Source organism: Pholis gunnellus (genome assembly GCF_910591455.1).
Source record: "Pholis gunnellus genome assembly, chromosome: 13".
NCBI classification, from domain to species: Eukaryota; Metazoa; Chordata; class Actinopteri; order Perciformes; family Pholidae; genus Pholis; species Pholis gunnellus.
This window is the reverse complement of record NC_136540.1, coordinates 24,592,712-24,615,348: the sequence shown is the minus strand read 5'-3', so window position 1 is coordinate 24,615,348 and position 22,637 is coordinate 24,592,712. Positions and strand designations below refer to the sequence as shown.

At 44.0% G+C, this 22,637-nt stretch overlaps 1 protein-coding gene across 2 annotated transcripts in view; it reads left to right on the top strand.

Moving 5' to 3' along the window:
- spns2 (SPNS lysolipid transporter 2, sphingosine-1-phosphate) overlaps positions 1-20,989 on the top strand; it is a 62,195-nt gene extending 41,206 nt beyond the window's left edge. The window contains exons 6-13 of one of the 2 annotated variants that reach the window (XM_079171015.1): positions 1,401-1,540; positions 2,409-2,561; positions 2,807-2,996; positions 5,254-5,319; positions 5,719-5,817; positions 9,389-9,552; positions 12,235-12,271; positions 17,687-20,989. In XM_079171015.1, the coding sequence (XP_079027141.1) occupies positions 1,401-1,540; positions 2,409-2,561; positions 2,807-2,996; positions 5,254-5,319; positions 5,719-5,817; positions 9,389-9,552; positions 12,235-12,271; positions 17,687-17,701 (864 nt within the window). In that variant the 3' untranslated portion in view covers positions 17,702-20,989. Of the gene's footprint in view, positions 1-1,400; positions 1,541-2,408; positions 2,562-2,806; positions 2,997-5,253; positions 5,320-5,718; positions 5,818-9,388; positions 9,553-12,234; positions 12,282-17,686 lie in introns of both variants that reach the window. The other variant, XM_079171016.1, reaches the window with a different exon arrangement.
- Positions 20,990-22,637: the final 1,648 nt, after the last annotated feature.

Below are 22,637 nucleotides of genomic sequence, written 5' to 3'. Positions count from 1 at the left end.
AGCTTGGTTTTGGGATCACCTTAAGTCATTGAGGGTATCTGTCCTTATGTGGGATTTCTCCAGAGCGTGAGAGTGCTCTCTCTAAGTACATTGTGTGTTCGAGTTGGTACCAATCTAACAGACTGGCACGACCCGACCACAAAGTAGATAGTTTGGAGCTGAATCGTTGAATCTTCTCTCTCCTGCATTTACAAACAGGCTCATAGTGTCTGTTCTGCTTTCCTTCATATTTCATTGATGTTTATGTTGCACAGCATAAAGCTAGCTCATAACAACATCAAACTAAGCGCTGACTGAATTCATTTAAACCCTTAACATATTGAAAATGTTACTCTCTAGTTCAGTCTCAAATGATATTAGAATTATTTTGTTCTAACAGTATATGCTTAGCAAATATTAACACAATACTCATATCAGGCATGAAAACAGCATCCAGCTTCGTAAATATTTGAGAAAGCAATAAAAGACATATCTTACACTTTAGACGTTAAATATACAAACGTTACTCTCTCAGTGAAGCCAAAGTGTATTTTTCTGTGGAAACACAGTGTAGAAATGTTGACATATACTCTAACTCTTATCTAAAATACTGCTTGACAAATCACTTATTTCTAGCAACATGGGGAGTAAGTGATTAAGAACTCCACATTAAAAGAGTTCTCTTGCCCGACATCGCGGACTGATCCTCGTGCTCGCAAACTGCGCTGCATAAACTTCCGGATTGCTTCATGAAGTAGAAACGTACAACAATATATAGCAAGTGATGCATCATCAGTAGTAGACCCTCTAGAAAACGTATCACACAGTGTAAACTGAATTATAACCTAATGAAAGAAAAATAAATGAATGGAATTGCTAGAAGGTCTTCAAAGGCATAAATAATGTTCAGAAGTTGTTTTGCAGTACAGCGCTAGTTCTGTAATAAAAACAGCATAAGTGTCTTATTATATTTATGGATAAAAAGTGTATCCATAAAATGAATAGCAAAGTATTCAACTCAAGTTTTCTTATCCTCGCCCAAATATTATATAATTTTTGGTAAAAGGGGAGAAAAAGGTTTTTGATTATTGATCCTACATTACACACCAGGAAGTAATACTTCTGGTTAAGGTGCAACTGCACGGCAAAACTCCCGGTTAGTTTTTGTCAGGAATGGGAATGGGTGAAACAAAAGGCAACTGTAGTGTCTGATAATAGCAAATAAAATAGTTTATAACTTAATTTCTTTTTTATTTTAACTGTTTTGTTCAGCTGCTTTAGATGATCTCACTGATCTTTTCCCTGCATCTGCATCATGTCGGCCCCCACCCTCTAAACCACACTCGCACTACGAATATCACGTCAGTGGGATGATGTGTTAACACCATCCGAGGCCTCATAGTTCTCTCTTTCCCCGGTAGGTGTCCCCAGCTTTAGGGATCACGGCGGGAACCCTGATCCTGGTCTTTGTGCCTGAGCCGAAGAGAGGCAGCGCTGACCAGAGTGGACGTGTCAGGACCCGCACCTCCTGGCTCTGTGACATGAAGGCGCTCGCCAAGAAGTAAGACCTCCGGCTTCAGAGAACATACCAGATATTTGTGGAGATTGACCCGTTTACCTGATCAGTGATTAGTATAGCCCCCCCCCCCCCCCCCCCCCCCCCCAACTCATCTATTTTTGCCCAGCTGATGACTAAGAGCCATGCATGCTAACATCATCTTGGGCTGTAGGAAATTGTAATGAGCATGTTATTGACCAAACTATTAATTGAGAAAATAACGGTCAGATTGACAGACAATGAAAATGATCCTAGAGGTGTAGAGACACTCACACTTATTCGCTAACATTTAGCCTATGGTAGCCATGATAGACATGGGAATGTTCACACGAGACACAGTGAACCAGCGTCATTCACTCACCACCATTCTGCAATGCTGCTAAACTGTGAAGGGCGCTTTGCATTCATGACACTAAGCCCTTGTTAGTATATGACCTGTGGGCTAAAAGAAATGTTATAAACTCTATAAAGCTACTCTGATGCAGCCATGAGGGTTCATGGATTCTATTTTAGCACAGCAACCACATATTCATCCCCCACACAGTGTGACTTTTAGCTGCACAGTCTTCCACATTCACAACCAAAGGAAAGTGTTAAATAGTGTTATTTGTGTCTCCCAACTGTCAACCTTAATTAACTGCAAATCATTTCAGTTTACTTACCATTTAACCCTTTAAATTCCCAAACTCCTGTCGTATTGCTTTATTATTTGTTTGCAATCATTATCAGAGGTTTGTTTTTTACAAACAGAGAGACAAATCCAGTGAGATTGTGATTGTGTGACAGACAACAGTACCTTGTTTCTGTGTACCTTTTTTAAGCCAAGCTAATCACCCGTTTTGGCGCTCGCGTGTGTTTCTTCCTGACTTAGTCGGAGCTACGTGTTCTCCTCCCTGGCGTCCTCGGCGGTGTCTTTCGCCACTGGTGCGTTCGGCATGTGGATCCCTCTGTACCTGGCCAGAGCCCAGGTGGTGCAGAAGACGGGAGAGGACTGCACAAAAGACGTCTGCAGTAGCACAGACAGGTGAGAGGTTAATGACTTGACACTTGAGTGCAGGCTTTGAACTCACCGGTGTAATCTGAAACCATGTAACTGAACTACTATAGAGCTGTCATAGTTCAGCCAGTTCATCCATTTATATTGTTGGGTTGCACCTTTTATAACAACCCATGCATCTTCTTAACTGAAACTTCTTTTGGGTTGGTTGCATGGACTAAAAACTTGCATGCTGTTTGTAATAACGGTCTTGTCTGTGCTCTCCTGTCCAGCCTAATCTTCGGGGCGATCACCTGCGTGACGGGCCTGTTGGGCGTGGTCATCGGGGCGGCCACCACGCGCCTGTGCCGCCAGAAGACAGAGCGAGCCGACCCGCTCGTGTGCGCGGTCAGCATGCTGGGCTCGGCCATCTTCATCTGCCTCATCTTCGTGGTGGCCAAGAAGAGCATCATAGGAGCCTATGTAAGAGTCACTTTGTGTAACTTTTGTGTGTATATTGTGTCTCTGGCAGAGGAAGTAGAATCGAACAGTGGAGGAAGTTGTGCTCAGGTCACTTTTTGCTTTCCTATTTTCCAAGAATCAACAGTTCCACAATGACAAATGTCCCTCACACAAGGAGCGATTAGAATGTTCATTATGGGTTTGCCTCAGGGGCTGAGAATTAAGAGTGAAAGTCTGATAACCGATCTAAAGAGAGAGGGCTTAGTAGAGGCTCACCGGGTGGGGTTATGTTTGAATCAGGAATAAAGCAGTAAAAGGACACCTTGCCTGATGCCAGTCCCTTTCAGTCCCAGAGGCAGTGAGTGGGTGTTGCTCCTCATAATGAACCGCCGTAATTGCAGGATAGATTGAGATGGCCTCAGGGGCTGCTGCAGGTAGCTGAGGCTCATACCTCGTCGAGCCAAAAGTTAAGAGTCTCAGGCAAATGCTTAGAGAGCTTGTGTCTAATTGCCTTGTGAGGCCGGAAAAGGGTGCAACTTCACAATCACTGCCCTGAAACAATGCACTTTGTGCTCACCAAGCGCACATTTCTCAGTCTTATCAGAGGAAGAGGAACTGACTCTCAACAACTTGGGCGGTAATAACGCTGGAAAAGATAGGAAATAGTTCCCGTGCATGTGAAGGAACATAACAAGCAGCCTTCCGTATCCTAAATGTGTGACCCTGACAAGTTTGCCCTCTGACTTGTTTTTACAGTATGTGTGAGGTGTGTTTAAGTATGGGATCTTGTTTGTGTGCTCAGGATTGACCGCTTTTTAAAATAACAGCGATAACGCATTGTTAAATAATAACCTTATTAATTAAGGGTGCAATGCTCTATATACTGTATTGATTCTACTGGTTTCCTACAGCTGATAAGCAAAGAAGTGACTGAGTGGAAAATAATTACATGCATAAGTGGTGATTATGATTTGATCAATTCAAATGTATACGAACTCCTGTGAGGTCAGAGGAGCCCATTTATTAGGGGTTTGACAGAGGCAGGACTCAGCCAATTAGACCTGAGGAGCAGAAGTGTCCATATTAATTACATGATTACAGATCCGTCCCACTCGAATTTTAGACAAACACTGTGTGACAGAGAGGGCTTTTGCTGATGCACTCAGGTGACACCAGATTTCTATCTATGTATTGGTCGCAAAGGATAAAGATGTGGTGCACTGATGCTCTCAAATGTTACATATCTCACCAAGGAAGAATAAAGTATCTTGTTGCAGGAAAATGTTACGGCAGTACTAGCAGCTTAACCGTAACAGGCCGTGATTTTAAACATGTGACTTCCCTGCGTCTCCGACTACTCTACTGTACAGTATCAAATCATGGTACAGTACAGCAGTTGTAAGTGATGGGCTCAGGTTTCATGGCGAACAGATGTGTTGTGTTATAAGGCGTGACGTGGCCGCAACGATTGCCTCCCTCGCAGCTGTTGTCTCGTCAACACATCTGAGGATATGCTGGGCTTCTCTTTTTCTAAGAGCTAACATGCCGGTCACGGTGTCTGGTTCGCAGCTCTCGGAACAGACATCTCCTCTGTCAGACTCCCTCTGTAGCTCTCTGTGCTGTACTGTAAGTCTGGCACGCAGGCAGAAGGGTTATTCCCCGGCAGGAAACGCACATCAACCGGCCGTGTTAAACAGTGCCAGACGAAACCGGCCAATACGAGATTCCACTGCAACCAAAATGCCTTTGGGTCTGTCTTAAAAGAAAGTGGCCAAATAGGAACACCAGCTGGTACTGGCCCGCGTACATACTGTAGCCTACATAGTAGATATTGTACGATGTATGTCAAGTCATGTTATTTAAAGTTTACGTTCTCTGTTCCAACCATTCAGGAGTAGGACATACATTCAAATTCTGCAGCTGGATCTAAACTTAAGAAGTGTTTCCACATTAAATATACGAGCTCTGACAAGAAGAAACAAACTTTATCATCCTGGGCAGTTTTTTCAGCTCGTAGGCGAAATACTCAGCTCAGTGAGACCAAAATGAAGGCCTGCCCCTCCATGTATAATTGGGTCGCAGCATAATAACATGTTTTTAAACCCGCAGCGACCGAAGCACTTTTATTCAGCGGAGGATTCCCACACACAGTAGCGACATGTGCAACCTCCTCTTCTGCCTTCGTGTCTGGTCACCGGTGTCTATTGTGCAGAGGAAATTGGCCGATCTTAATTAGCACCGCTAAATTGACAATTCTCTCTCTGCTTTGTTCATGTAGGTATGCATCTTCATAGGAGAGACGCTGCTTTTCCTGAACTGGGCCATAACAGCAGACATTTTAATGGTAAGTACGGGGAACCTATACTTATCCAGTGGGTCACTGGAAATTCCTGCAACAAACGTCGTCGGTCGTCCAATGAGACACGGTTTTGTGCAATGTGTGAGTGGAACACAGTTTGGGTGGGGCCGATCATTACTGTCGACGGAGATTGATTCATGCACTGCTCATGAAAACAAATGGAAGGGGGCCCTTTCTCTGATGTTTGTTTTGGTATCTAAAAGTGAAAACTGGGAAAAAAGTGTGACTGACAAGTCTGCCTTGGGTGTTCTAGCCCGATGAGGTGGGCTCAGCGTTCAGAATTGACTGCAGAAGTTGTTTTAACACGGCTGAGTGAATCTTTCTACCTCCGTGTCTTTAGTCATCTCACACGATCCTGTGTATTTTTTCCCTCTCTGTGCGCAGTTTGTCGTTATCCCCACAAGGAGAGCAACGGCGGTCGCCTTTCAGAGCTTCACCTCTCATCTCCTGGGTGACGCAGGAAGTCCGTACCTGATAGGCCTGGTAAGACACTCCTCCGGATAAAACATTTAAAATGTAACCCCGCAGGAAGGCACATCTCCATTCAAACTATACACGCCAGATACAGGTTCAGCTCTTGATTTTAAGTGGGCCAGTGCAAAGTGATGTACAAGAGGAGCTTTCAGCACACGCCTCATGAGAGCTGGTGAACAGGGTTGTGATTTCACCACTGCTCTTCAGGCTGTCAGTGGCGTTTTCTAGGAAATCTCATGGTTCCCAGGAGGGGCCGGTGTTACTGCATTTGATTGGTCGGGGATGTGAAAGAGCGGTTCTCACTGGTAGGCCTCTCAAGGTCACAGTCACTCAACCCCCAACAGCCCTCCACCACCACCTCCACCCACCATCCAAACTGCATACAGTCAGAATACAAGTGCGGCTTGCTATTCAACGGAGCGTAAAACAGGATCCACCTCAGACTGTCGAGCAGCATTCTTCTCATTCCCAATAGAGAATGGACATTAAGTTAAATAGTAACTCCATGGAGGTACACATTCTCTCTGCCTTATTTGAGCATACAGGAAGAAGGGAAAAATAGACACACAGGCAACACACAAAGACAAAGACGTGCTGCGGTAAATCACGGGCCACATTTCAATCTTCACATCATGGCCTAATGTTTAACTTTTTTTTTATCAGTATTCATGATGAACTTTGGTGCCAGTGTATTGCTGGGAGAGAAAAGACTGCCATGTGTTTACATTGTGGTTTATTGTTGTGCCTCTGGCTCACAGCCTAGGTCATGTTCACAAAGGCAAAGTGGAAGTCTTTGATTAGTGGATCAAACTGATCCCTGAGTTCCTCTGTCGGGGCCTGACAGGCTGGCAGCACACGCAGCTGTCTGTCGAGCGGCATTGAAAGTGTCCTGTTTTTCTTTTCCTCCTTAAATGGAAATGTTACTGCGCTACTATTGTCGAAGCCGAATAAAAGGGGAGCAGTAAGTTGTCTCCAAGTACTGACAAGCTCTTCAAAAGACTAAACAAAGCTGGTATTCGAAAAATAAAAAGATCCACATTCTGGGAAACAGAATCCGGCTCAGAGGCCGACGCTGTATTGTTTCTGCAGATCAAATAAAACCCAGAGTCATCTTATATTCTACGAATGTCCTATTGACACGTTAAGAGATGCAGTGCTTTGAAGTATGGCGTGACTCCCGTCTGGATGACTTTAATTCTACTGATACAGTAATTCTGATAACAAATTAACCATTTCAGTTGCTTCTCAAACTTGAGGGCTTGCTGTTTCATATGATAGTTCAGGGTCGAACAGAGACTCAATAGCAGACGCAGCACACGAGGAGAGTTCAAAAAGACAAGGTTTTTAATGGAAAGCCAGGCTGTCATACACGGATGGTCAGTCCAAACGGAGCAAACAAATCCAAAACAAGGGAAATAAGGTGAGGTTAAAAAAAACATAAAACTTATCTACAATTGCTGGAGTCTGATGAGCACACGACGTAGAACAAAGACAATCTGGCAGCGGAACAGGGAAGACAAGGGAGTATATAAATGGGGTAAACTGAAAAAATCAGCGGCAGGTGAGTAATTGATGGCAGGTGGGGGAAGGAACTGAGGGAGATGTTAGCATGTCAAAATAAAAGAGGAAACAACAAAAGACAAAATGAAAAACATAACCTAAGGACGGATCGGAACAATACAGTTTCATATCAACGAATTGGATAACAATGAAATTTCTTTGGGTTTTGGACTGTTGGACTCAATCAATGTAAAGCTGCTACTTTGAGCTCAGAACTTTTGATGGTCACTAAATTCTGACAATTCATAGACTAAACAATGAAAAAGATGAATTGATAATGAAAATAATCTTTAGTTCTACCTTCAGTTTCAACCTTACAACTTCACGTGTAGAAAGGGGAGGCTACACAATACAATTGCTCTGCTAATATTCCTACAAGTTGCAAAGGTCAGAATAATGCAGCCCACACACACAGACACACACACACACACTGCCAGCCAGAATTACCCAGACGTGGCCCCAAAGTTCTCAATCCAGCCTCCAGGGTCACGACTCTCCTCTGAGTGACATACTGAATGTCCGGGGGTTTCTCACTCCTCCACAAACCCCCCGGACCAGCGGGGCCCACAGCGCTCCTAGTGCGTCAGCGCTCCCTGCCTCAGTTCCTGATCTGAGGTTTAGCACGCGAGTGCGATGGACCCGTCGTGACGCACGCTGAGCGCGGGGCAGATATACAGTCACCTCTGCAGACTGGCACAAATCCTGTGAATGAGCAGAAGTGGAGAATCTCAAGGAAAACAGACCGGTGGTTATTGCTAGGCAACCACAGGAGAAAGTGAGGGAGTGAGTCAGTCCTTTTGGTTCACAATTGGGTTCTCAGATGTGCACCACACAGCCCAGCAGATGATGCGCTCAACTCTACAAACCAACTACCACTCCAACTACCACTTCCTGTTGTGTGCAAAAACAGTGCATCTCACATTCCCCTGAGCTTGAGCCAAGATCCCTCTCCATCAGCACGTAGACCAAAGCAGTTGTCACATAAGAGTCCCCCGAGAAACACATAATGGACTCCTCCTATACTGCATGAGCACGACATGGCCGCAGGCAGAGTGGGTGGCAGGGGAATGCCAGGAACAATCTCTCAGCAATCTCCCAAGAAATGCCTTCTAGCTCGATAATTAGACATGCAGCGGTTCACTATATATTTTTAGCTGCGCAAGTTGCAGGCAATTTATTGTACCTGACGAAATAGCTCTGCGCTGGCCACACACGTGCACACACACACACACACACAGCTGCTGGACGTGCACTAGATTTTGTCACACATTTTAAAAAAAAATGTCTTTCACCTCCATTTTCTCCGATACCTCCTCATGATGCGTGCACACATGAGCACATACTGTACGCACACGACCACTCCCTCTGACATCCTCGCGTCAGCACTCCTCCAGCTCTCTCTGTAGAGCATCTCATTCTGCTGACGCTAACATATAGGCAATGCACTTCGGCCGGGGTGACCTATAGCCTCTCAGACTTTCACTCACTCACTCACTCACTGACGAGAAGCTCTTGTTCCTGATGTGCATACATACACACATAATCGGCTAAAAGCTACCATCGGCGGCCTCCTCTCCGTCACGATTATCGGCACAGCAATCTGTTTGAGAGCTGCCTCATGAGTGACGCTGGGAGGCAGAGACGGTCCCTTCACACCCACCATTCTCCAGCTGTTGTTTTTCCTCAAGCCTTCGACAGCAATATGAGCTACTAGCTGTGAAATCCTGCATCGCTTCAAACAAAAGCAGGGCGTCTTACATCATGTCACTTTTGTCTGTTGCTGTGATGAAACGTGCAGAACTCGCTCTGCACGTTGAGTCAGTCCGCATTGCGTCGTGTGTCAGATCCTGACAGGATATTTTAAGAACTTTTGGGGGGATGATTAATTTGAATTAAATGTCTCTTCTCTCTCTCTCTCTCTCTCTCTCTCTCTCTCTCTCTGTGCCTGTGTGTGTCTGTGTGGTGGTTTTGGTGATGGTGTGTGTGTGTGTGTTTGTCGTGGTGTGTATTCGTGGTGCAGATCTCCGACGCCCTTCAGCAGAGCTACACGACGTCAGCGCTGTGGCGGTTCCTCAGTCTGGGCTATGCCCTCATGCTTTGTCCCTTCATCATCGTCCTGGGGGGCATGTTTTTCCTGGCCACGGCGCTGTTTTTCCTGGATGACAGGGAGAAGGCCGAGAGACAGTAAGTGACTCAGACGTTCTTTGAATAACTCGTCATTATTTCATTTGTTATTCATTCTTTAAATATTTAAGACGCGCTCGAGATGTCCTCCGCTGACTTTCTGACTAAGAGCTCCACAAATCCAAACACTCCACCTCAGTGCATGAGGCTGGGGAAGGAGCAATAATATTGGTGTTATTCTGAGTGCCATAGGAGGTTGGAGACTGGACAATGCTGTACTCTTTACCCCAGTGGTGGGGTTTTGACGTGTGTCAGGGACAAGCTGCCCAGTGATGCCAACAATGGTGCCAACCCTGCAAGACTCAGAAAGGCCCCAGAGTCAATAGAAAGTCTCAGTCAGCTATAAGTGCTCCAGAGCTGACACAAGCGTTTCTAGCCATCAATTTGTTTAAGTGTGCTTACTTTTACCAGCTACCGCCCCTCTTTTTCATGCATTCATATTTACCTCTTTCAAACACCAAAAACGCCAACCCAGAGGGGCACGGAATAGCTGGTCATGGCCTTAAAAGGCTAAAACAAACACACTCATCCTCTTTCAGACGGTGAGACATGACTTCTTGTTTCTTTCTGACTATTTTTTCCTACTTTTTATCACATTGACTTACTCCCCTGGTGCCAGCGCTCTCAGAAATGACTTCCTTCCTGTTGAAGACGAGGGACATTTTTAGACAGGATGGCAGTCTGATGTCTGACGTCTGTCTGCAGCCTCCTTGTCTTCACCCTGTGGAGTTGATCGCTTGTTGTTCCCACGCCAAAACCCCCTTTAGAAATTAGAATTTGTGAAAATGTGCGAAAGAAATGTGGAAACTGAGCTTCAAGTTTCAGTGGACTTACCGCATTTAATAATCCTGGGGTCAAGCAACCATCTAATCCATTAATATTTCGTAATGTTGATAGTTTTAAGGCACCACTAAGCCATGCTGTGGCTTCTGTTGGGCCTGATCCAGGGTAAAAAAAAGGGAAGAAATGCGGAACAGTGACTAAAAGAAAAGTCACACTCTTGCCGTCCGTTGTGCCTGTAATAGATGTTAGTTTGTGGTCCAATATGTGGTTTAAGCTATCTCACCACAGTATTGCAGTGTGGGCAGATACATGCTCACTCAAACTATATCTGATCACAACCCCTTGACTTTAACACAACACGCTGTAGGGCAAAGCTAATAGAGCAACAGATGGAGTGAAAAATTCCCCGATACAACAGAGACTTGGAGGCAATGGACGGTTGTTCCTGTACTTTTTCACGATTACAATCCTTAACATGGGTGGGTGAAGGCTGGCTTTTGAATTGTTTCAGATTTTTACTAAATAGAGTATCTAAACTTCTGGTACCACTTTCTAAAAAGTCCCCCTCTACAAAGGTTTTATGAGTTTTAACTAACAGCTTTATTGATCACGAATAATTTATTTACAAATGCCTTTCAGATCAGTTACAAGCCATTAAGGTGAACAACCTTTGGGTTGCCAGGTTGTGAAAAATCTGTCTGGCTATTGAATCTTTAAAGGCGCTAAGTTTGAGGGGGGGACTCCTTCGTGCTGCTGCTGCCACATACGCTGGTGGAGGTGTGCGCTCGGGAATAGCTCCGCCGTGCTCGATACAGAGAGCAGAGGATATTTGTAATTTGTATCAAGTCCGAGTTTAACATTTTTTTTTTGGGCTGGCGGATTCGCGGGCCACATGAAATGACGTGGCGGGCCGGATCCGGCCCGCGGGCCGTATGTTTGACACCCCTGATCTAGAGCAAGTGTACTTATACCCAATCAGAAGAGTGCTTGTACATTTCCAGCTTTGCTTGCTAGCCCTTCCTATAGATGGGTTAATCATGCACCAGCTTGTCAGATTACATCAATGTGTATAAATATGTATATATATATATATATATATATATATATATATATTCAGCAAACATACCATTGCATACCTCACATGGTAAACTAAAGGCCTGAATGGTACAGATTTGTACTAAGCCTCCCAATGGAGAAAAAACTCAAACTCAAACAGCAGCAGCTCTTATGTAACAAGCTGCGAACAGCACCTCAGGGACCATGAAAGATGACAACATCCACAACTTTGTACAACTAGAGTTGCTTCATGACTGTGATATTTATAGATTCCATTCACGCTATAAAGCCCCCGATTTATAAATCCCCCCGTCTTTAAAGAGCGTTTTGCGGCTTTTTTTCCCCTCCTTTGAGTCTGTCCTCGGATACTCAGCGCTATTTATAAAAGGCGCGGAGCCGAATGAGTAGCTCACTGAAGCGTGCCTTTCTATTTTCAGCCTTAAAGGGTGCTTTATTATTTCTAGGTTGTTAGCTTTTTTGGGGGCTGCGGGGTTGCCATTAATAGCTCTGGTTCAACGTGTCCCCCTCCTCCACGCATTCACCCAGTCCACATTTACACTTCGTGATGTGTGCGAACAGGACTGTCACCTCTGCCGTGCCAGTGCGCCTTGACAATACAGAGTCAGTGTGGGTCAAAGGCAGGCTGAGCACTGCAGCCTGGAGGAACGCAATGACTGTCAGACCAAGGAAGACAGTTAGCATGTGAAGAGCGAAACTGGGAGAAATTGTTGGGAGACGTGAGATGGTTCGGGTTAAAATAACAGGCGTTGAATGTGGTTTGAGAAGGTCTGTCTGAAAGTGTTTGTGCATCCTTGATTCCTAAAGCCGCTCCTCTCTCCTCAGGTTGAGCCAGATGACGCGACCACCCTCCACAGTCAAGGTATGATCAGGTAAATTGCCTTTTCTCCTAAAGACGCTTTAACACTTTAGTGCTTTTCACCTCAGCGGTTTAAGTGGCTGCAAACAAAGAGACGGTCTCAGAACATCAACATTTATAGGGCTCTCTTCTCATTACCTGGAAAGCATCACGTAGAGACGCCTTTCATTAGGAGGAACAGAACAACAAGATTTTTCAGGACTTAAGAGGCACTTTGACCCAAGGCTATTCAAAGCTTAATGACAGTGTAAACGCTGGAGGGGACACGTGGTGATGATACACATATGATTGATCTATGAATCATTTCCCATTGTACTCAGGGAGTGTCCAGGCATTCTTGGACTGCTGGTTATTTGACCGACTATCTGGCCTCTTATCAAGACCTGAGCTGCCTTCTCTCCTTCCTGTCTTTATCAGACTCGCACACGTGGTGCAAAACCCCTCTAATTATTAACGGAGCAAAGAAAAGACACAATAATTGGCAGCACACCAGCCAACTCTGCACTGCGGGACAATGGGGACCTACTGTAGCTGTCGGTAAAGAATAACAAGATTAAACTCTGACTCACTGATTAGAAGGACAAGGAATCTGTTGTGACTTATTTGTAAAGGGTATCATGTTTAGCCAAAAGGTCAAGGTTTTACCCCTTCCTAATCATTTCTTTGTGACCTTATCTGGGTTTATTTGTCCTCTAAACATTCATACTATATGTACTCCAAGAGCAAAGAAAATAGGTCATGAATGTGTATACTGCTGGGTTTATTATCCCCACCTCCCAATAATGCTCCCTGTGCAGGGTGAGATGGAGAAGGTCAGAAAAAGAGTGATGACTGTATGACAAATAAATCACTTCCTTTTATCTTTTTTCAGAAGCTTTCCTGAAAAAAAAAGACCATTAGTTTATTTCTTGGTTAGCAAGGATTCAAATATATCAACCAGAATGTGACCCTGAACTCGCTGAGAAGAGCTCTGATGAGGTTTTTTCATGATGATATTGCACCAGCTTGTGAGAAGCAGGGAGTCGAGATGTGAAGGGTTTCTTACAAAATGGTTCCAGTTTAGTTGGGGAAGCAGTGTGATCTGCCAGTTGCAACTCCTTGCAGTATTTGAAGGCAACAGTCGATTTGGTGGAAAAACCGTACAAAGGTGCAAATTCCTGCAGGCGGAAGACGGGATGATCCCATCAACTACAAGAACACTTCACATCATTGATGACTATTTTGTTAAACCCTCGTTTACATATTTAGATTATTTTTTAAACCATTCAGACAACCGTTAGTTTCCATTCATTTCACTTGAAGGGAGACATTACAGGCACAAACATAGTTTTTCATGCACTGGTGGAAAAGTGGAAAATTCTGTTTGCGTCTGTAGATTTCTCCTAAATTCACCAAAAGTTAGCATTAAAGAATGCCTCATTTGCATATTTAAACATGAAAGCTTGGAAAACATATAATACAAAAAATGATTGTCTTCATGTAAATAATCAACAGGGAAAGTTTTATAGCAATATCTTTTCGTTTTATCTTTAACCTACTCACCAGGGGCATCCTGGTGGTCTGTCATAAGTCAGTTATGTCCTTTGTAAAAAAAGATTTCTCCGTTGTGCATCCAAAGGCACTCTGACATCTGACATCTGAGCGTCGGCCGATGAAAAGCATTGCATTCAAGGTTCAAGGTCCGGCTTTATTGTCTCGTCATGCAGTGCTGTATTGTATTACTGTCGTGGAAAATAATCTTTTTAACCTCCCGGTGAGAAATAATCGAGATGAGAAAACTCTTAAAATATAAAAACATATTTATTTAAAAGACACTAATGATAATTCAGCTGAATGGATAGAGCTCTTTCCCCACAGATGGTTCGGAGGTCTAACAACAAGGAATAGACAAAAACAGAGTATATGCACGTTATCTCGTCTCCTCCCTTCACCCCCCCCTTCGCAGATGTCATCCTCCTCTGTCTGCCGCTGCACAGACCAAGGCCAGTTCCCAGCCTTTTCGTGGGTTAGGTGGTGAAATAACACTACAGCAAGTCAGAAATGCTAAAATACCGATGAACTCATTTATCGTTAGGTTTTAAATGAGCCTGGTTGGCTTCATCTACATATATGCAGGTTTAAGCGATACAAGTTATACCTAAAAGAACGATATGATAAATTTCCACAACAATTACGACACGGAATTTGACGATGAAATGCAAAGACTAAAAACTGCTCTGTCGGTAATAATTCAGAATGTAAACGTTAACTCAGGAGGCATGTTGCTGGGAATGCAAACACGGATGTTGTGAGAAGGATCATGTGAATTCAATTCAATGTCTTCAATGTCCGTTACTTATCTGCAGTCGGACACATTTCAAATCTGCAGCGTGTCCTTGAATGTGTCAACACTGAGACTGCTCTGGAGGCTGTTTGTGCTTGCAGCTGCATCACCACATAACATACGCCCCAAAAAATAGTAACAGTGTGATAGATTACCTATCACAAGACACTTTGAAAGCTCCACGAATTGCAATGTGCATTGATGAATGGGAGGCAATGGCTGTCTTGAAGGCAAGAAATCAATCTATAAAAAGCCGGCATGTTAGTCGGCTACAATATGCAAAACCAAAGCTGTACGGTCTTTTACCGCAAGTCATTACCATTGACAGGGTGGCATTAGGCACACTTAATGACAGGTGACATGAAAGGCTCCCACATGGCTGCAACACATATCAGGTTTCAGTGGACGCTCATGCTCTCAGCCTGAGGGTTTCATCCGTCCTCCGTCTGTCACACACAGCAGCTAAAGCATTTTCTCCCTGCTGTCAGAAGGGGCTAATTATAGAGAACAGTGACTGCAGCTGCATGAGGTCAGAGTTGAATTTACCTGCGAACTGATCATTTCAATTTGAAAGTGAACCACCGCGGTGCACCAGTGGTGATTGATTTTCAACAAATCTGTTGTGAAGGATAATCCAATCAGTGTCAGGCACTATTTCCTCCCTCGGGTCTCACTCGCAGATCAATACTGTTCACAGTTCATCCGCTCTCCGGTGACAGGTGTTCAGTCTTCACGCTCGCTCTGACCATTGTGTTCCCAGTGGTACAACACGCTGCTCTGCGAAAGGGCTAAGACAGAAACGTGGGGAGGTGCCGATGTACAGCGTCGGTGTTATTCAGATTACAGTAGCCTACAAGTGCTCGGCTCTGACAAGGAGTGGAAGTGAAGGAGAGGAATTGAGAGGAGAGGAATGACACCCGGCCGCTGAACAAAATGAGGAGCAGTGATCGCCTCGGATGCTGTACGTCGCGAGCTATTAATCTCCGGTGATGACGGAGATCAGATACACTGAGATCCAATTAACTACCTCTGCAGGAGGAACCGGCCTCTGCTGACCAGATTCACCCCATGGTGCGTGATAACTAGAGGACATCCCCGAGCTGGGGGGGGGCTGTCGAAAGATCGCCGTGAGATCTGACAGCAGGGCTTCGCACTCATTTATTCAGTAACCTCAGTCCCTTATTACTGGGCGAGGAAACTCACATCGCGAGGCCAAACTCTGATTTAGTCACCGCTCTCTAAACTTTAACTGTTAAAAGTGTTTACACAGCTGCAGGCGCATACTTTCCGTCTTCGCACTCTTATCGTACAAAAGCTCTGAGTCCTCAGTCAGCAGAACGGGTTCATGGTGCCGGGGAGGGCAGTGACCACAGACCACACACACACACACACACACACACACACATATATATATATACACACACACACACATATATATATATACACACACACAGTGTACAGCAGGCTCTGATGTGACCTGTTTAGCTTACAATGCATTCAGAAAGGCCCTCTACTTTCTTCCTCTTTCATAATACAATGAATACGGGAAAAGAGAGAACTCGACCGGCGCTCTCGTTACAGTAAAGTATCTTTTGTCTCGTGTACCAAACCACTCGCCGCTCTCTCCATCCGTCCTCCAATGAGAAGCCAATCAGATCCCACGTGACTTGCATCGTCCCAGCCAAAACCCACTACAAGTTTGCCCGCTTGCCAGACCAATCAGACCTCCCCCTTTGCTCGAGAAGCCAACAGTCCCCAGCACAGTAATCTGCAAGGAGGCGGGCCAATGTCGCACATATCAAAGCATTCGCAGCTTTAATTATCTCTCTGTCTGGCATTTGAGCAAACTCATTTTGAATTTGGCTCATTAACAATTCACAGTTTACGGCAACAACTGACACTAATAATTGAGGAAAACAGTTCGTCCCGGAGAGGATTGAACCTCTCATCCTCTTGTTTAAGCCAGCACCCGTCTTTATATGATGTGTGTCTGCATGTACTGTATATGTGCACTAGTACACGTGTATATGTATGAACACTGTGGGTCACTGGGTTTGTGTTTGGGCAATGCGAGACAGTAGCTGGGAACATCGCGCCGCCGAGCTCCCTGCACTAATCCTATTGTAGCAGCGGTAGTAGCTTGTGTTCTGGAGCATCCAGAGCACCGTAATGACAGGCCGCAAACAAACAACAAGACGCAGCGCCATCTCTCTTATGCAATCTGAAGAGATCACAAGCGTTTAACAGTCTAATCTCCAAATAGAGAGTAGTTTTCCCCTCAGGCGCCACATTTTCCCTCTTATGAGCTTTGTTTTTGTGTATTTCAGCAATTAATTGTCATTAACAAGTCATGTTTGTGTTTATTTAGTCCATGATACAAGATTTGTGTTCTTCCGCAAGTAAATACCTTGATAATTTTCTAATTATTAATATTTTACATTAAAATCATATAATCAACTCATAACACAGTACTTTTGTATTTTTACATTGCTGTATTTTTACTTTTAATTGAGTAAAAATCTCACTGGCACACTGAAACAATATCACTTTTACATTAATAGATTAGAAAGAGATATTTTAACATTTAAATCTCAGTAAAAGTCTCCCTAAATTGGTCAGTCAAATAGGGTTTTTAACATATTTTATGCAATGCAATGAAAGCCTTTGTTACATCATCAATTCCTTTCCGTCATTAATATTTCAGTATATGTTTAGTAACATAATATACTGTATATTTGATATACTGTAGACACAGAGGCATAATCACATCAACATCTAATGTAAAGCCCCAATCTGGAGAGACAGCATCTGTGTGTTACTGTGGTTTACGGCTTGCTGTTGTATAGACGGGGGGGGGGGGGCGGTCTGCATTAAACGAACTGTTATGTGTTGGTATGCTGTGTGCAGGAAAATATTTAGGTCACAGGCTGGTCCTGGTGTGCAGGCGTTATCAGGAAGGTCCTAACAGATGGCCCAGGAGCTTTTGACCTCAACATTAATTACATGAGAGTGTCCTGTGGTGAGGCCAGACTCTAACCGCACTATTTCCTCTCTCTCTCTCTCTCTCTCTCCCTCTCTCTCGTTCTCTCTTGCAGGTGACAACAACATGAGGACCCACCTGAAGGAGCAGCCAAACTCTATAAGGATGACAAATTGGAGATAAAAAAGCGAGGCCAGCTGCTCCACTCCTTTAAAGCCACGTCTACGTTCTCGTCATCGCCGTCCCTGCCACGATCATCCTCCTCCTCCTCCTCCTCCTCCTCCTCCTCTTGGCTCCTGCTGCTCTTCCTCTCTACACACTCACGGAGGCTGCTCAGAACTGAAGTGAGGGAGCGTCTTGCCCCTCCTTGAAACGCCTCTAAATCACAGGTCTGTGAGAAAGAGCACAGCCGTGAGCTGATGCCGGCCGGCCCGACAGCTGGTGTCCTCCTCGCCTCTGTCCGCGAGGATCCACTGAACCTTCCAGGGAGAACGTGGGGACGGCACAATCCCCCGTGACCCCTCCAACTCCTGATGCCATACTACTGAATGCTGACCATGAACCTGCCCTGTCTGTCTGCTTGTCTGTCTGTCTGTTACATCAGCTGTCAATCTGCACCAAGTGCCATAGCGTCATTACATTCCTTCCGACTTTGCACTGACGACCAACAACAACCCTCATGACTTCTGATCACTGACTATGTTTACATGCACACCATGATTTCAGCCAATGAACCGCAGTCATAAATCTCTATTGCTGTCTCTGTTGCTCCCATGCAAATTACCCACAGTTCACTCTGCCCTGGCTTTTCACCACTCGGAGCCTGTAAACAGACAGGAGCTGTAAAATTCAAGTTATGCGGAGCGAGTGATGCGGCTCGGTTTGTTTGCTGCAGGAATATAATTCTCAAAGACTAAAATCTGATCACTCTGCACATATTAACCTCAGTATTAACATCACACTTAAACACAGTGTTTACATGATGAATGCAGTATTCTCACAATCGTTCAAAGTTCAGCTGTGCATGTAAACATAGCCGTCAAAGCAAAAAAGTGTTACCGTCAGTGAATCAGCCTTAAAAATTGGAGCTTTCCCATCAAACAGCTGTTTCCTTTGACCCCCAGATGTGTTTTTTTTTTTTTTTTTTAGCTTTTAGCACTTACATCGGCGTAGACAGTGCCAGAGAACATGACAGAGATGAGAGATTTCTACACATTATTTTTCATTAACTTTCTTGTGATTTTTCTTTCTTCTTGCGTGATGTTGGATTTGAAACTGGAGGTCACTGCCTATGATTGTTTCAGAAGGACAATGATGCAATCCGGGCGATTTTAAAGCAGACACTGGACTATATGTTTTTATAATTTATAATGTACATGCTTTCCCCAAATGGAAATGGACGGCTTCTCTTTTGACATTTAAGGAGTAGCACCTATGTTTTTTGTGTACACGAGAAGCAATACAAAGAACCAACCTTTCTCATCCACGCTGCCTTATCGGTGAGCGAGGTTTCTCTTCAGAGGGATTAGCTCTCTGATGGTTGGTTTTGAATTTCCGGACACAACACACTCACACAGAGACGCTTTTAACGACGAATTCCACGTCCCGTCCATGCTGGTTACAATACCAGGCATTGTGGAAAGAGGCCTTTCTCCCTCGCAATTGTAGATATCCCATTCCACGATTAGGAGAAAGGACCTTTGAGGAGAGCAGGGGTCGCGGTCATCACTCCATTACTGAGGGAAATCAAAATTCCAGACAGGAACAGGAAATCCTTCCACCCCAGGTTAGACTGATGGCGAGCTCTTATCGCTGATAACAGATAAGAGAGGAATCTCCCTCCCCCCCTCCTCCTTTGAAACCAGACCAGCAAGTCTTCAGATGTCTCTACAGGGGTCTCTTTCAGTACCTGCACCACAAGACATAGAAGTACACAAAAGGGGGAAGAAATGGATTTGATTCCCTCATATGCTTTAATTCGTATTCGTAATCATGCATCTTTAATGCAAAACCCCCACAAAGATATCCGCTATCGCTAGTTGCTTGTAAAGATTTAGGTAAAAGCGTCATTAGAAGCTCCCCTGAATGATCCTTTCTGTTGTATATTACCTGGTGGATACACTTTTACTGAAACCTTGAAGACGCTAATAGCATCAAAGGTTTGAAAATTAATGCACAAAGGGAAAAAATGGCGCTTTTCAGACCTCCGAGAAAACACAGGAAGAGGAGGATGGAATGACCTTAGCGGAGGAACGCAGGGAAACGTCGAGGTGGTTCTCGTAGCATTGATGTGCGAGCATGACTCACCGGCTGTGTGCGGGGTGCCGTGTGGGCGGCGTCCTTGCTGCCAGATCATTAGCTTTAGCTTCTCTCCAACTGCGTGGAGCTCTCTGAATGTGATGCGTTTACACACCTACATCTTCTTAATTGACTAAGCTTCTTACCTTCCTTTTATTGATTTTCTTTTTCTTAAAGTTACCAAATGAGTTTTAAATTTGAATAACTACAATAGAGATATATATATATATATATATATATATATATATATACATAAAGCTATATCACGCAGCAACTTTAATATATTGTAAATGATGGCTTGGATGCAATGTATTTATTTGTTTGTTACCATAATGAAGAATAATCTATAAAGGGAAGTTTAAGGTTGGAGTATGCTACATGTTGTTGTATGTTGTTGGGTTTAGAAATGCCTGTTTGTTCATCCTTTTGTATCACGATGAAACTACACGATACCTTCTTATATCACTGAGATTCATCCCGTTTACTGTGATCATGAACTGGACATCTCACACATATTACACACACTAAAGGAACTGCGATGTGATGGATTTTACCGGTCTAATGTTTAGGGTGCAACACATTTTGCATTCATTTTGTAGCTCTTGTAAATGATTTTAAGAACAACTTGATCAAACCATTTTGCACACTTACTGTTCAGCGATTGATTTGAACCACAGCCCAGCATCGACGCCACGGCCTCCGCCTCAGAGGTCTGTCACGGCGCAGTAAGCGCTGACATGTTGTCACCTGACATGAGAAGGGATGTTGGCTCTGGTCAGATGGGTCACGAATTAAGTTTCACTTTGCCAAATTTAGTTGATTTAGCACCAATCCTTGAGGAGTATAAGTCCGTTGTATCGAGTAATTCTACGTTGTTAATCACTGAAGTGATGTGCTGAGAAATGTGCTACTTCTTGTCATACAAGAATCCTGTATAAAGAAACCTATTTCTGATGTTGAGCAGAAAACAGAGGTTATTTTTTATTTTTAGAGCGCGTCAATACAAGAGAAGTGTAGAGAAATCAAAGGAATATTGTTCGAGAACTGAACTGTGACGCTCCCTCGGGGAGGTTGATAGAAAATGTACATGTCTGTAAATCAAATAAACCTATTTAATCACTTCAAACCACCGCGTTGTCTCTGTTTCTTCTCACTCTGTCCAGCATTCAGACCATCCTACTGAATCAACAACCATTACAAAAGTATTCTTTACTTTCATTACTTTCATTGCTTTCATTTAGAGCTTGCTGCACTTCAGAGAAAAAGATGTGTCTATTAGTTTGAAAAACCACCACATACAGTAAGTGTTACATAACCAGGCTTTAGATTTAGCGATACGCTATTATGCACCACATGCTGTGCATATCTGTGCTATGCCTTCATGTAACCAGATACAGCTGGATTCTCATGGATCATTTTCAGAGCATGTGTTCGTTAATGTTCACGTTCATGTGTCATATTCTGTAGAATTAGTATTGCTGATACCTTAAAAATACACACATTTGTGGTTTTCACAGGTCTAGTTTCAGTTGCAAGTTTTTCCAAATTTACAGTTCAAGATTTATAAGTAGATTGAGTTCAGTGTTGAGCAGGATTAATCTGCGATCATATCACAATCACCTGCTTTGAAATGGTGCAACTCTACCGTGTATGACGTGGATGTGAACATGAATGTAGCTCTGAATATGATGATTAAAATGTGTTTTGAGATTCCTGCTGTCTCTGGTTTGGTATTGAGGAACTCATTGTGAATTCCCCGGGGAAAAACGATGTATCTGCACATCAGTCTTATAGGATTATGTTTCATTTTACTTTACTTCAAGTAATGAGGGAATACTTGGGAACTCCTCAGATTGATGCACCACTTTTCTCGAGAAGGCATATAAACTGCAGCAGCTGGTTCAGAGTTAAACAGGAGCGACTCACAAAGAAAGTCAGTATGTTGATTCGCAAATGATCGAATCATAAACTAATCTGTCATTTAGTGTCTCCGAGTCTGTTTTTTATTAACGAGCTGAAGTTTTTAACGTTGTCAGTTGCGGCCTTCGACAGGCAAACTAGTGTCACATTCACATTCAACGGTTTGACGCAGCGGATTCTTGCCGTTTGTGGATTAATTCACGCTAATTGTCCAATTTGGCTGAAACCACAATGTTGACTCTTGTAAATAAGTAGCTAGTATGTTGTGCACCTTGTTGTAAAAGTGGAACCAAGTCATGTTTTGTTGTCAGAGCTGACTTTATACACTTGTTCAGTGAAGATACCCAAGGATGAGTCAGGTCAAAGGTTATACATACTACTTTAGACTACTTTATTTTGAAACGCGCACCCCCTTTTTGAGAACTGGATACCATGTTTCCTCGTCTCCTCATCTTCGCAGAGGCTTACAAAGACTTGATTTTCATCACAGGGAGAGACAGCCGGAGTCAGTCCGCCAATGAACTGCTGTATTGTTCGGGGGCAGTCAGGCAGGCCTCTGTGAGGCTCGCTTTGTAAAGTAATCTCGCAGTCTCCAGAGTGGTTTACAGACGCACTGACACATCCCAGACGCGACACATCCGTGCTATGGATGCAGTGGAGAAAAAAAAACATAATATTTACCTTCACAGGAAGCGAGGAAGTCCACAGCTAAAGGCCCTCTGTGTGCTGACGTTCATTAGAAAGGGCAGTCGCCCAACATGGCCGCTAATAGCACTAATGGACTTGTCCATGACAGGGCTGCGCAAACACAAAGAGTAAGTACACACTGCTTTTGTGACAAAAGAAGA